The sequence below is a fragment of the Balaenoptera borealis genome, assembly GCF_965194805.1.
Source record: "Balaenoptera borealis genome assembly, chromosome: 9".
Classification (NCBI taxonomy): Eukaryota; Metazoa; Chordata; class Mammalia; order Artiodactyla; family Balaenopteridae; genus Balaenoptera; species Balaenoptera borealis.
This window is the reverse complement of record NC_138873.1, coordinates 11,755,708-11,771,140: the sequence shown is the minus strand read 5'-3', so window position 1 is coordinate 11,771,140 and position 15,433 is coordinate 11,755,708. Positions and strand designations below refer to the sequence as shown.

At 41.3% G+C, this 15,433-nt stretch overlaps 1 protein-coding gene across 1 annotated transcript in view; it reads right to left on the bottom strand.

The window, feature by feature from the left end:
- Positions 1 to 15,433, bottom strand: part of NOX3 (NADPH oxidase 3) — a 67,632-nt gene that overhangs the window by 25,258 nt on the left and 26,941 nt on the right. Inside the window, 1 exon segment of the mRNA XM_082404693.1 lies at positions 10,586 to 10,748. Within this exon segment, the coding sequence (XP_082260819.1) occupies positions 10,586 to 10,748 (163 nt within the window).

Genomic DNA, 15,433 nt, shown 5'->3' with positions numbered 1-15,433 from the left:
ATGGCATGTGATGAGAAGTAGTTTGGGTTTGCTAAAATAAAGGCTTAGATTTTGTGCTTTGAGTTTCAGATAACTGTATCTAGAAGAAACCACGGGAGATAGGTCTATTAATTCTCCTGTTTTTCTCACACTCCTACACCCTACTGCCCCCTGCTCTTTCCTGCACCCCCTCCCAAAAGAGATGCTGGTTAACAGGATAGAGGAGGGGGCCGACCTTGATCTCCACCAGGAAATATCGTCTCCAATAGCCAGTGTTCTCACCGTCTCTTCCCCAGCCAGGCTGCAAGCTCACCATCATCATATAATGACATTTACAGGCGAGATTTAATTAACAGATCATATTCATGAGGAAAAAGAAATCACAGAATGTGTTTCAAGGCTAAGTATCTTGCCTATTCTCTCCAGGTTTGTGCAGGAATTTATGAAATTAATACTCAAGAAGAACAAAAGCTTAGAGCCTACATATTTGTTGGACAGTTGCTGCTTGGAAGGGTTCTTGGAATATTAATCTCAGGACTAATAATAATCCCTAGGTATCTTAGCTCCCCTACCCCGAAAGGAGCTTTTTCTCAGCTGTAAAACGGAGTCAGTGGTTCCCTCCTGATGATCGTGTTCAGCCTTGTTGATTCACAGAATTGAATTGAATGTACTGAACATACTGAATGCTCACTCTGTGTCAAGACTGTTTTCAGCTCTGGAACTAGAAGAGCAAACAAAGGAGACAAAAATTCCCTGTCTTCATGGCGTCTGCATTTTAGAGGGAGAAGAAAGATGATAAATTAACAACTAAAATATAGACTATGTCAGAGGGTGATTGGTACTCTGAAAAAAAAAAAAAAAAAAAAAAAAAAGGCAGGCTGCAAAGTCCTGCAATATTGAGTCAAATGGACCAGGAAAGAGGACATTGAATCCAAGACGTGGAGAGAGTTGAATGGTTAGGGGAGAGGCCCGGGGTGGGAGCTGTCAGAGAGGAGCCAGGAGCTGGTGGAGGGGATTGGGGGGTGGTGGGCAGCGAGAGGTGAGGTCTGAGGGGAAGGCGGGGAGGTGCAGATGGGGGCTGTGAGGCCATCCTGACTTTTACTCTGAGTGAGGTGGGGAGACACTGTAGGGTGCCCAGCAGGGGAATGATGTCATCTGAGGAAGGATCCTGGACCGACCATTCTGGCAGCATTTTTATAGACTGGGCGGTGAATCGGGGAGGGGTAGGGGAAGGAAGGAAGAATGGAGGCCAGAGGCTGATTTTATATCCTATGTAGGTGATGAATACTGCTCTCCTCTTTCTTTCCACCTTGTATAGTGCCTCATTTAAATTACTCTTTCAAACACTTAGCCCTGCCTTTAACTCGCTTTGCTCCCTGTGGAAATAAAAACCAACTAACTGAATTTAATGCCCTTCTCACCTATGCTCCTCCCCCCCTTCCTGCCCCTAGTAGCTTGTTTGATCTAAGAATATTAATGGTGCATTTGGTATAAAACAAACATCATTGACTTATTTTCTATTATTTTCACTCTTTAAGAAACATGCTAAAAATACATTCATCTGAAACAACAAACCAAAAAATCGTGTTTTTAAAAAAACCTGTCAATTTCCAATCCAGTCCCAATCACCCTTACTTGAAAAACAATCACATCTTAGCTTCCTCCACTTACTGACCCTTATTCTTTCAAACAGAAATCATTCCTGTCCTTACTTTCCTGTGGCTTAGCTGTGTGTCAGTGTTCTGAGGGTTCGCCAAGCCTTTTATACGTTCTGCTTCCTTGTAATGGCTTTGTGTGCTTTTCCCTCTGTAACTGACTTACAGGTGACACTGGGCAGCTTTGGTGCAAGAGGCAATGGAGGGGCACTGAATGGGCTCCGGTGAAGTGCTTCGGGCAGAAAAAGAAGAAAATGGACTTTGAAGACAGGAAAAAGCACATTTACTTTGACTCCCTTTCATCTTTCTAATAGTGAGGGACGCTCACTGTGAAGGGACAGAGGCTTCCCACCTCTGTGTTTCCTCCAGTAGGAAGGGTCTGGTCAATGGTAGAACAAACGTCCCAAACAATAGGCTACACGTCTGTGATCTGTGCTTCCCAACTCTCGCCCCGCCTCAGTCTCCAAAAATAAAACCACCCTAAAATCGGTTACCTGTATAAAGCATGGCTTTCAGAATTCTATAGTGGATAACAGAGACCTAAAATACCTCAGGTAACTTTAAAAGGTTTTGTTACACAGAAAGTCATCCTCAGTAAAATGATGAAAAAGTTCTGATCTTCTGTAGTAATGAAGTTTTCTTTTACAGGACTCAGCCCACACATTTTTGTGGATCTAATGGATCCCCAGATGTTGTAGGGCACCACTCCAGGACGTTGTTATGGGGTTAGGGAGTTCTGTATGCATGTGGCCTGTCACAGGCCTTCGCTGTCACATCGTTCCTACCACGAACCACCAGATAAACTCAGCCATGGCCAATCTGGGGGGTGCCTGGGTCTCAGCTCCAGCTCATCCCCACCTTTCCCACAGCCTGGGCTTCTCTTTAAGAGAGTGTGGACCAGGTCATCTGGGCCCAGTAGGAAATGTCCCCATGCCATTTTTGGATAAACAATCCCAGGAAATGAAATAAGAAAAGCTACTTATCTATTTTACTACCAGAGCGCCAGACTCTTCCATCAGAGGTTCCCATGCCATGGCCTGGATAGGTACCCACAAACACAGCGGAGGACACATCCTCAAATACAACCTGCATTTCTTTAGACCCAAAATCAATTTCCTGAGTATGGAATGGGGACAAAAATTACCTATCTATCTATCTATCTATCTATCTATCTATCTATCTATCACCCAGAGCACCCAAGGGGCTTTTTCCTTTCTAAGGAAGGAAATTGCACATGAGGGTGCAGGTTGAAGGTGTAATATAACATAGTAGTTAAACATTGTGAGCCTGGAGTCCTGCAACCTGTCCTAGTCTCCTGGCTTCACCACCTTCAAGCTGTGTAACTGGGAGCAGGTTATGTAATTTGAGTCTAGATTATCACACATTGAAATGGCAAAAAAAAAAAAAAACCCAAAACAAAAACAAAAACACAGAACAATAATCCATGAGATTATTTTGAAGATGAAAGGATAGGTTTCATGGAAGCATTTAGCTCAAAGTCTAAAGATGCAGTAAGTGCTCTGAGATGTTAGCTGAGATATTGCTAGTACCTCACTGTCATCTGGAGGAGCTTACAGAATGAATGCCACATGTTTATATTAGAGAGCAAAGGGGGACACTTGCCTTACTTGGGGGTCTGTGTCCACCGTCACTCCTGAATTATAGAGATGGTGGTTATTGACAGGAGGTGAAACCAAAATCTCTAGCACCGGTCTCGAAACCTCAGTATTGATCATAAAGATGTAGTTCTGAAAGAGGAACCCATTCACTAGTGAAAGGTACCCTAAGATCCATGTTGGGTGCCAGGGTTGACCTTGACCTTGACCAACAGCTCCCCCTAGGAGGCCAGTGGGATTGCACTGTGGCCTTGCCTCCTCCTGGGCAGCATCCTATGTTCCCCACTGTTATGGTATGAATGCATCCCCCCTAAATTTGTGTGTTAAAATCTTAACTGCCAATGTGATGACCTGGAGATGGGGCCTTTAAGAGATGGTTAGATTTAGATGAGGTCATGAAGGTGGGCCCCCATGATGGGATTAGTGCCCTTATAGGAAGAGGAAGAAACCAGAGCTCCCTCTCTCGTCATGTGAGGACACAGCAAGAAGGTAGCCATCTGCAAGTCAGGAAGAGTCCTCTCCAGAACGCAATCATCCTGGCACCCTGATTTCAGACTTCCAGCCTCCAGACCTATAAGAAATGTTTGTTGTTTTAAGCCACTCAGCCTTGGTATTTTGTTATAGTAGCCTGAGCTAAGATTCCACGCTCCCTATACAATGTAACAGAACTGATAGAAGCTTCAGTCAGGGAGGGTGATGGTGACTTTCCATGGAGGGAATCATGACTATTTTCCAAAAAGAGAACTTTTCTCTTTGAAAAGATAAAGACTGAGACTGATATTTAGAAAACATAATACCTCCTCAATAAATGGTAACTATTATTGTCCTGGTTTTTATGTTGTGGTTGCTGTTACCAAGGTCATTGTGGGTGAAGACAATAGCAAACAGATTTTGAAGCAACTAGTTTTGAGAAGCTTCCCTAACGTGGCTTCCACATCTGGTTTTAAAGAAATAAAATTATAAAACTGTTTTTCCCATTATCCATTGTAAGACTAAGACCAGCCTTTGTCAATCACTTTTAGTCCTTAAGACTTATTTTTAAAGCCTTTATCCTTAATGTTAACTATTTCATGGCTATGCTGCTGCTTTGCCCTTTGACTGGGGCCTAAAGTTTATTGTGCCTCAGTTTGTTCAAATTATAGTTGTTGGACAACCGGAATGTTGATTAATAATAGAATGATAAAATCTATTGTGAGATAGTCATACTACAGAATTCACTGAAGGCGCTAAATAAAATAAAGTCAATAAATAGGCAGTGACACTTGAAGGAGCTCCAGGCCATGTTAGAATGAAAAACAAAAACACAAATTGCACACCTTTCTTTCTCTCCCTCCTTCCCCATCCCCACATCCTTATTTATGTAAAAATAAAACAACACCTTGCATATGTATGTAGGTGTGTATGTGTACACAAAAGTGCAGGAAAGGAATGGAATAAGATGCGCTCAACCCTTTCAGGTGAGAACCCTGGAGGGCCAAGTGGTGGTGGTGGTTAATTTGGGAAGGAAGGTGAATAAACGGAGTTTTTTTTTTCCAAACTGCTAAATCAATTTATTTCTAAACAGAAATGAGGTTTAAAAAAAACACAGCTAAATGAAGTCTTGATGTCTTTCATCGCAAGAGTCCCCAGAACAGTGCACTTTCCTCTCTGTAAAGCCATGCTTACACATTCTTTTTTTTTTTTAGTTGAAGTATAGTTGATTTACAATGTTGTGTTCATTTCTGCCGTACAGCAAACTCACTCAGTTGTACATATATATGTACATTCTTTTTCAGATTCTTTTCCATTATGCTTTATCTGAGGATATTGAATATAGTTCCCTGTGTTCTACAGTAGGACCTTGTTGTTTATCCGTTCTAAATGTAATAATTTGCATCTACCAACCCCAAACTCCCAGTCCATCCCTCACCACCGCCCCCCCCCCCCAACCCCGGCAACCACAAGTCCGTTCTGATTGAGATTTTTGACTGCGTATTTTATTTGAATCTTTTACAAGGACCCTGTAGTCATGTATGGCTTGTGTGGTTAATAAACCAAGATATTAAAAATATTAATACTGGTCACTTCCCCACAGGGCAATGGGGAGACCTCCTGGGGGACTGGAGTCTTTTGAGGCTGCCCAGTGAAAGGTGAGAAGCACGTGTGTCTCCTGGAGATGCAAGCTGGCCTCATGTTCCCTGGTTCAATTTATCAGGACACTCTCAGCGGTTACCAGAGATGATCAATTCCAGGAGTAGCCAGGGCGCCAGGGTGAGGGAAAGTGAAAGTAAATAATTTCTCAAAAGAGATTAAATTAAATGCATTTTTCATTCATTAGAAAAGAGAGCAGGCCCTCCTTTGTTTTATTAATATATTTAAGGAGAGTATGGATTTTTGCCTTTCTTGGCCTCTTTGCCTTGTTCCCACTGGCCCATGCTGTCTTTTTATTTGAATTATCTGTTTATTATATTAGGTTAAGAACCCAAAGGCCATTCTGCGCGGGACACACTATAAATACTCATTATCACGGTTATGTATTATTGAGCTGATGAAGGAAGACAATTTATGAAGAAATTAGGTTATCTCAGTTTTTCTAGAATCTATTTTATTATCATCTGAAGATTACATATGCAGTTAAGAAAATGAACCAAATCATCCAGCTGGCCGTTCTCTCGGTTCTGACTGCACGGCTGTGATATTAGGAGAACTAAAATGTGGAGGCCAATACATTTATGTCAGCAATCTGCACCCCCCTCCCGGTTTGTACACACCTATTTCCATTCATCATTTTGACAGTTTGCACAAGCAAACTGTCCTAACTTTTTTCAAGAGCTCTTTTCACAAATTGAGTGTGATGTAGAATTAATCACCCCCGTTAGGCAGGAGTTGGGGGGACATTCATCCCCAAGGGGCATTTTAACCCTCAGCTTCCTCTGTACTGTATCAGAGGGATGTCCCAGCCGCTCACACCCCCTTCCTTCATCCCAAAAGACTGCTGTGTTCTCATTTGCCTCCAACTAAGTGAAGTTTGGCTCTTACTCTTGGGTTGGAAATATCCCTTTAATATATTACAACTTTTTCCCATTTTCTTCACAGCAGGGCATCATTATATTTATCGTTATTTTGCCTTCTTGGGAAGTCTCCTCCTAACCACTTCTCTCTCTTCCTCTGCCCCTCTTCCCCACTATCTTTAATAATAACACATAGCTAGAAAAAATTTGAAAAACGCCAGCTTCAAACAGGAAGTGCTACATATGACCCCAAAGAAGATGCAGGAGTCCTATTGGATATCCTTTTGCATTTTACTTAGAAGTGTTCTAGAACAATGTGGCAGAGGAGAAGGATAAAGAGATGTAGTTTGCAGTGGTCACAACTAAGAAAACTTTGGTGCAAATTTTTTACTCTAGACTTGCAATATAAGGCTTGTTTGTAAAAACGACTGCCTTTATGCCAACTTTTACACAGGAGGGGGAAAATCCCAACCAATTGCAGTTAACTATCTAAGCTTAAAATTCCAGCTCTGAACCTCTATGCTGTTTTTTCCCCTTTCCTTGTGGCAGAAAAGAACACTCTGAAGACTATAGCCCAGATCTATAATTGTGAAGATGCTGTTAGATAAGAATGTACTGCTTTGCTCTCCCGCACTTAAAAAATTATAGAGATGCTGACAGTTTAGTGGAAGGAGTAGTATTTATGTCTCAAAAGCATGTGGGTGGCCCTGACAAATATTAGTTACATAAGCCTAATGTAGCTGTACTCAAATAAACACAGAATTGCTTTAAAACAGAGAAATTTCCTAAGCTTTTTCTCAAGCATGCAGATTCTGAGGAAGTGGATGTCAAGTGGGATTTTCAGCCTGAACTTTCTGTAGCATGAAACCTCACTTCTTTCATAAAAGAGCTTTGAAACCAGAAACACAGGCTCCTGTCCTGACTCAGTGGCTAGCCAGGTAGGGACTTTGGACAAATCACTTCCCACTCTAAGTATTGCCCTATGCAAAACTGGGAGGTCAAGCCCCTTCAATTTTGTGATTCCACGCTTTTAGCTTCTTTTCTCCCATATACTATAACTCCTGCCTTTATTTTCAGTTGAGGGTTGTCTCAATATTACCCCCAATTTTTATAAGTCATGAAAACATTGTGTTTTATTTCCAATTCTATGATTTCTGTTCTTTGGACTAGAGATCAAAGCCCCTGTTTTATACTTTTGTGGTAACTCCGTAGCCCTCCCATTGAAACAGCTTTGAGAAAACCCATAAACAGCCCAGGAATAACAATGAAATGGTGAGAGAGAAGGTGGTATTAATATTCTGTGGGTTCCAATATGGACTTTAAGATTTTGTGGATTCTTAGAAGAATTTTCCTATTTGTGATAAAATAATTGGAATGTATTATTTTAATTATAAAGTTGCTGAACTAATAGTCTTTTGTTTAAATTAAAAAAAAATTAATCTTAGTAACTAGAATTTTGCAGAAAATTGTGCAGAAGCCATTTGTTAATTCTTTTGGCCAAGTGGACACTTATTCACTCATTGATTTATTCAAAATTTATAGTGTGTGTGCATATATAAATATATCTCTCTCTAATAATGGAGATACCGAGAAAAGCCACGCTCAAGGAGCTCAGAATCTGTTAAGGGAAATAAAGTACTTTGTGAACGTTAAAACAAAAAAGAAGGATAAATGATATAAAAGGAGAACAGCACAGGGGTAATGGATGTTGAGAGAAGGGTCAGGTATTGTGAGTCTGGTGAGAGGAGAGTGATAGGCTTTTCAGTCAGTACGAGCAGGGCTTGGCACATAGTAGGTGCTGCATAAATACTCATTGAGTGAATAAATGAATGAAAGTGAGACACACAATTCCATCACCATCTCCATGTGAAGCATAATGTGACCTTTTGTGCAGTGAGAACCATGAAGCAATGAGCTGCTGCTATAAGTGGGTCTGACTTGGTAGACAGCAATAGGAAAGAGCTTACAGAGATGGGGAAATCAACATAAACCATAATAAAGCTTTGCAGTGGGGTCCAAATGTATGAAACAGTGTCTGTTTTGCTTGCTTTGTGCCCTAGACTGAATGTTTGTGCCCCCTGCCCCAAATTCACATATTGAAATCTAATCCCCAGTGTGATGGTATTTGGAGGTGGGGAGTTTGGGAGGTGATTAGGTCATAAGGATGGAGCCCTCTTGAATTGGATTAGTGCCCATCAGTGTCCAAAAAACTTGCCCTCTTTTGCAGTGGGAAGTTAGAGCTAGAAGATGACCGTCCATAAAGCAGGAAGTGGGCTCTCATCAGATACCAAGTCTGATGCCAGTGCATTGACCTTGGACTTCCCAGCCTCCAGAACTGTAAGAAATACATTTCTGTTGTATGTATGGTATACCACCCCATCTATGGTATTTTGCTATAGCAGCCTGAACAGACTAAAACACTTGGTTAATCTTATTGTTGTATAAAGAAAAGAAGATGGGATTTAGCTTAAGAAGAACCAGGATTCAAACTCTCATTCTGATATTTACTAGCTCTCTGTGCTTCTGTTTCCTCACTGGTAATCTGAGGATACTACTTATCTGAAAGAGGTATTATAACAATTCAATGATATGATTCTATCATTCCTATTAGCTTTGTGATCCAGCTTCAGTTTTCTCATCTGTAAAATGGGTAAGTGGTAAGTAAAGATGATGTGAGATAGTATGTGTGAAATGCCTAACTCCCTGCCTTCTAGGTAGTCAATGATTGATTAATCTAGGCTATTAGTATTAGTAGTAGTACTAGTAATCTATTTATATCTTTGGCAGATATATTAATGCACATTTAATATAATCTCATACACACTTACACAGTAATGTTTCTACATTATTTATTTGTCTTATTTGGTATTAAAACTCCCTGATGGATATGGACCCTTATTTCTCCATTGTGTATATCAGGAAACCTAGCTCCAAGAGGTGAACTGATGCACTCAGGGTGATGCTTCTAGGGAGGGTGGAATCAGGCTGAGGTAGATTCTCTGACCAGGAATCCCACAGTCTTCCTACAATACAGTAGGTGGAAGCCATGTCTACCATGTGTTGGTTATGTCAAACCAGAGAGCCAGATGCACCTGAGTTCAAACCCTGATTTTGCCTTTCATTAACAGTGTATTTTCAGGAAAGTGACTTTAGTCTCTCTGAAGCTTCAGAGTCCTTATTTGGAAGACAGAGCTTGTGCTATCTACTTTCTAAGGTTGTTGGGAAGATTATAAAAATAAAATGAAAAAACATATGTCAAGCGCCTGTCACTTGGAAACTCATGAAATGATAGCTAATTTTACGCTAATTTCTTGGCTGAGAAAGCCCCACCTGTAGAGATCTTCCCTTCTGGCCTTGCCCCAGTGCTTCACAAAGTGCCATTTCTTAAAGAATGATAGATGAAGAAAGTTTCCATGGCTAAATATGCTTGGGAAGGGTGGGTGAAATGAAACTGAATGAGGTTCTTTTCTGCAGAACTTATTTAATAGGCTAGTAGAAGATGTGAATCTTCTAAAGGGGGATTTGTGACAGCATTTCTGAAATCATTTCACTACACAATTCTCTTTAGTGGACCCTCTCATATGACTAACGTCCCATAGACATGCTGACCTAATCAAGCATCTTCCTGGGATAGACGAGGAAACTGCAGCCAAAGTGTCAATCAGAGAAGTGGCAGAACCAGGACCAGAACCAAGTTGGCCTGACGTCCTTGGCCCTCCTGAGTTGACACCATTTAGTGTTAGCATGGCTCCCTTTCTCCTGCTGCTCTAGTGTCTGCTGCTATCTTAAGAGGGTTCGAACATGGGATGCACAAAGGGAGCAAGGGAACCATGGAGGCAGCTAGTCAGAGAACATACAAGAAATGACAAAAAGGAGATTTGGAGCTGGATGGCAACACCAGGCAAGCAGACAAATGAATCCCAACTGTGGCATTTTTGCTTCTCAATTAAGACCCCGAGTCCACGAGATGAAGATATTGAATCGTACACTTGCAACCACAGCATCAAGCTCGAGTCTAAGGCTGCCTGTTAATAGTACTCACTGCAGGCCGGTCACATAGCCATTTGCAGCCTGTCCATATTTTACTGACATGAGCAATTACATGTCCTGTCATGGCAATGAAGCAATAAAATTTATGTCTTGTCATCTTTAACAAGATTAGACATAACCCTTCTCATAAATGTAATACTGAATGGAGATCTTTAAGAACATAAGTATAGTTAAGGATCCTTGAGTTTATCCCTCATAGTTAATTAAAACCCTCCCCAGGAATCGGCAGATGACAGATAGAAGGATGTGGAACCTTTGAATTCATGGAAGGGTAAGCTGGTGATATTTTCCATACCTTGCTCAGCTTCCACTGGGTTTGTGACTCACAACATTGGTACCAGATAGATTTCAGAAGAGCGGCAAAGGGAGTGACCCCTATTCCCGTGGCAATGCACATGCTCACTGGATAGTGAAACACATCTGTCAGTGCAGCTCCGAACGGCCCGTCCACCGCCAGCCTGCAATCACAAAGTGTGCCGTTGACGTTCAGAACACTCCGCTCTTGAAAACAAAGCCGTCCTAGACCAGTGCTTTGTATGGGATGTGCTAGCAAATGTGTGCAGGGAAGTTGGCTCTGTGCTTGAGAATGCCCTATTTGGACACACATAGTGTAGGGATATGGTGGCCGGCCTTATGGCACAGCTCTTTTTTACAGTTCTTAAGAGTTTGTTTTGCCTTCAAGCATCATGAAGATTGGTAGAAGATGCCTTTTCTTTTCCTTTTTTTTCCCATCTGCCCTCAGAGGGAAAAAACAGAATCATCAAGGTGGCTTAGAAGGCTTATCTGTCCTTTTACTAATACAGTTCTCCCCGTTCCCACCTCTTCATATGTTTATATAATTTTAGTCTAATGGAAGCCATTCATTTGGAATAAACATAATTTTGGAATAATTTGTCAGTTGTGGGGAATTTCTAAAACTCATTATTTTAGATTATGCGAACTCAAAAATCTGTGATAATTAGGCCAGGGGCTGCACTGATGTTTTGTCTTTGCTTAGCAAATTTTTCTTTATAAGGATAAGGCATATTCATTGAATAAGTGCAATTGTCTTTAACTTGGTCCTAAATGGACTGACCCCGGATTCTGCTCCATCTCTCATGGCCAGTTCTCCACACTGGCTTTTCTTTTGTTTCTTAACGTACACAGGACCCTGTTTGGCTAAGGGGCCTTTGCACGTGACAATCCAACTAATCACTTGGAACGCTCTGCCCCAAGTTCTCTCCTATCCTCTTATTTGGTTCATAGTTACCCATCCATTAGGTCTTATCCCAATTATCATTTCCCTGGGGAAGTCTTCATAGATTTCTTAGACTAGGTTAAATCCCCTCTTAGATAATTTATGACACCATGCATCTCTCCTCTGTAGTCCTTATCACAGTTGTAATTTTATAGTTGTTTTGGGTGGTGTGTGTGTGTGTGTGTGTGTGTGTGTGTGTGTGTGTGTGTGTGTGTGCGCATGACATGACTTACTTTGTGTCTGTTTGGTCACTAGCCTCTCAGGTCTGCAGAGGGAGGGACCATGTCTGTCTTTGCCCACCACTGCATCCCAGCACCTTACATGGAGTTGTTCAATAACAATTTATTGAATAAATTGTAAAGGGAATGTTTAAAATATTTCAGTCAGCGGAATGTATTAAATAACCTCAACTATTCCAAAAGCACACATTTACATATGAACAAAGATATGCTAATTAAGAAGCTTCTAAGTTATTCATAACCATTCCCTAAGGAGTGTCTGTTGAAGGCACCCAAGGTTGCCCCTTTTGGGCTTACTATGTGTTCATGAAAGTTCAATTGGGTTTATTTTAAAATATTCCATATGCCAGACCTCCTAACAATTCAAATTAACTCTCCTCAAGTTAATCTTAATTAATAAGGCTTTATTACATATTGATATATGGAAATAGAAGAATAAAAATAAAAGGTCATTAATCAGAAAGGGTTAGTATCTCAGCCCACGGTAGATTCTTTTATAAATAATTAGATAAGGGGAATTGAGAGACAGAGAAAAAATATGAAATGGTCCACGATTAAAATATCTTATTGTTAATTGTTTTTATAATTAGTTGTATTTGGGATTTATTTGACACTGATTTTAAAAGATAACAATTAAACCCAAAGAAGAATTGTGTCATATAATTCATAGAAATGCATAACAAACAAATTTCTACGTAATTAAAATTGAGAATCTAAGCTGGAAGCAGCAGGAGGAAATATTGAGTCCTGCCTCCTGGTTCATACAGATTCCCTCCTTTCACATCCCTGATCACTCATCACTTTCCCACGTGGAATTGTAGGGCCCCTTGTTCCATAGAGGGGCAGGGAGGGCTAAGTATTAGACAGTTTTTCCTCGTGTCTCACTGGGATCTGTCTTCTGACAACTCATGCCTTTTGCCTTCCTGAGAAACAAAGCACGTGTTTTCCCTTTCCTGCCTCTCAACTCTTAAACTAGTTGATCTAGCTATCATGACACCCCAATTGTTCTTTTTTGTACCAAAATATCTCCATCTCTCACAATGTTGAATTGGCTTCCTTTGCACAAATTCTCGTTTGTCAAGTTCACTCAGTTACTTCCTGTCTGATGTGGATACAGTTTCTAATAAAGCAGCTTAGAAGTGAGTCCCCTTTCCAGCAGCCACATCACCTGGCCCTTGCTGCTCCCATCAGCAGCACCACCCACCCACCTCCTCATCAACCTCCCATCTTGTCTCTCTGAACCCATGAACTTTATTCATCCACGTTGTCCTTCCTGTGTCATCAGCACTTTCACTGTCGCCTCTGTGGTAGATGACCTTTCTTATTTTGCCAATAACAATAGTAGCTAACTTTTTTCTTTTTTTTACTACGCATTATGCTAAGGGCTTCATATGGACTGTCATATTTAATCCTAAACAGAACTTATGTACTATTATTTTCATCTTCATCTTACAGATGAGGAAACTGAGGCAGATGTTACCTACATCCTCCAAGATCCCAGGCAAAATTGGGATTTGAACCTAGGCTGTCGGACGCTGGAACCCTTGGCTCTGGGCAGTAGATTAAATTGCTAAAAACTCTAACACGGACTCTGAGAAATTCCTCCATTTTACTTCAGAAGGTGAAGTCTTTTATCTTATTTATTTATTTTTATTGAAGTATAGTTGATTTACATTGTTTCAGGTGCACAGCAAAGTGATTCAGTGATACACACATATATATCTATTTTTTTCATACATATATATCTATTCTTTTTCAGATTCTTTTCCGTTATAGGTTATTATAAGGTATTGAATACAGTTCCCTGTGCTATACAGTGTGTCCTTATTGTTTGTCTCTTTTATATACAGTAGTGTGTATCTGTTAATGCGAAGTCTTTTAAAAGAGCTTGCATTGTCCTTTTCCCTGAGTTCAGAGGAAGAGTTTCCTGGCTCTTCACTAAGCTTTGCATCTCCTCTTGGGGTCCTCAGTCACTGCTTGTCTCACAGGTTCCTGGGACTGGATTAAATCCTTTCTGGGTGCAAAGCAGTGAAAAATTATGGTACTCTCCCTAAATTGTTTCGTTTAATCCAAAAATTAAAACAATGTGGAGAGGTAAAATCATCGAAGGAAGTTCAATAAAATTCTGATTTGTCATGTGTTGAAGATTTAAACAAATTCTAGGTTTTGGGGGGTTTCGTATGCCTACATATATATAGGGGCAGAGGTCAAACAAAGTTAACAAATGAAGGGAAGCTGCACTGTACAACGACTCATTTTTATTCACTCGGTAAATATTTATTGAGTGCCAGCTGAGAGTTAGGGCCTGTTCTGGGCACTGGGGACAACAAAGTGAATCAAAGAGATAAAGTCCCCATTCTCGTGTGGGGAGATAAATGGTAAACAAATAAACAACCAGGTATTTAGTGTGTCAGGTGGAGAGGAAGAAAGCAAGGCGCGGGGCACGGTGACCACGACGAGTGTGGAGTGTCTGTCGGGGTTGCTGGATCACAGGAAATGGGAAGGGAAGGCCTCAATAGGAGACATTAGAGCAGAGACCTGGGGGCAGTGAGGGGGCGGCCAAGCAGAGACCGGGGGAAGAGTGTGCCAGGGAGAAGGAGCTGCAGTGGCAAAGGCACTGAGGAGAGCGTGCTCGGTGTGGGAGGGAAGCAAGAGGCTGGAAGAATGGCTGAGTGAGCGAGGGAGCAGGAGGTGGGGCAGGGGTGCCCAGAGAGGTCTGGGGGCCAGATCATGTCAGGCCTTGCGCTGAAGATGCACCCTGGAGATGAAAGCATGCCAAATATCATACGATATTAGGTGGAACCCTAAGAAAAAGATACAAATGAACTTATATACAAAACAGAAATAGACCCACAGGCATAGAAAACAAACATATGGTTACCAAAGGGGAAAGTGGGGGAGGGATAAATTAGGAGGTTGGGATTGACATGTACACACTACTGTATATAAAATAGATAACCGACAAGGACCTACTGTATAGCACAGGGAACTGTACACAATATTTTGTAATAATCTCTAAGGGGAGAGAATCTGAAAAGAAGAGATATATGTATATATGTATAACTGAATCACTTTGCTGTACATCTGAAACTAACATAACATTGTAAATCAACTCTACTTCAATAAAACAAAAAGAAAGAAAGCATACCGACTACGGAGAAACACTTCCCAAGCTCTTGTTGGGGGACTGGCTGAAATGAGAGCTGGTTTGTGAAGAGGAAGGTTGGTCGATAGGCCGGACAACTGTATACACTCAGAGCAGAAACCAGGCTAGCAAATAGGATGAAGGTATCCACCTTGGCAATGCCAAGGGAGGGCTGGGACCTGTGTGTGTGCGTGCGTGTGCATGTGCGTATGTGTGTTTATTTTCATTCCTGATTTTAAGCATTCACACTACACTCTGAACCTCAGAATTCTGTTACATGGCTTCCTTTCCATGATAAAAAGGATAAGGTCTTAATGGAATAGTCAGATGTTGTCTTGTGACTTGGGGCTCTAGTCTGAACAGATGATGTTTGTACTTGGTTTATCATCACACTGTTCTTTAGTACCAGTGTTTGAAATGAAGACTGTGGCTCTTCCCGCCCACTCAACACAAGCAAGCCCAGGGCTACACGGTCACAGTTCAGTGTCCCACGGGAAGACAGAGGAGGGACAATAAGCTGAG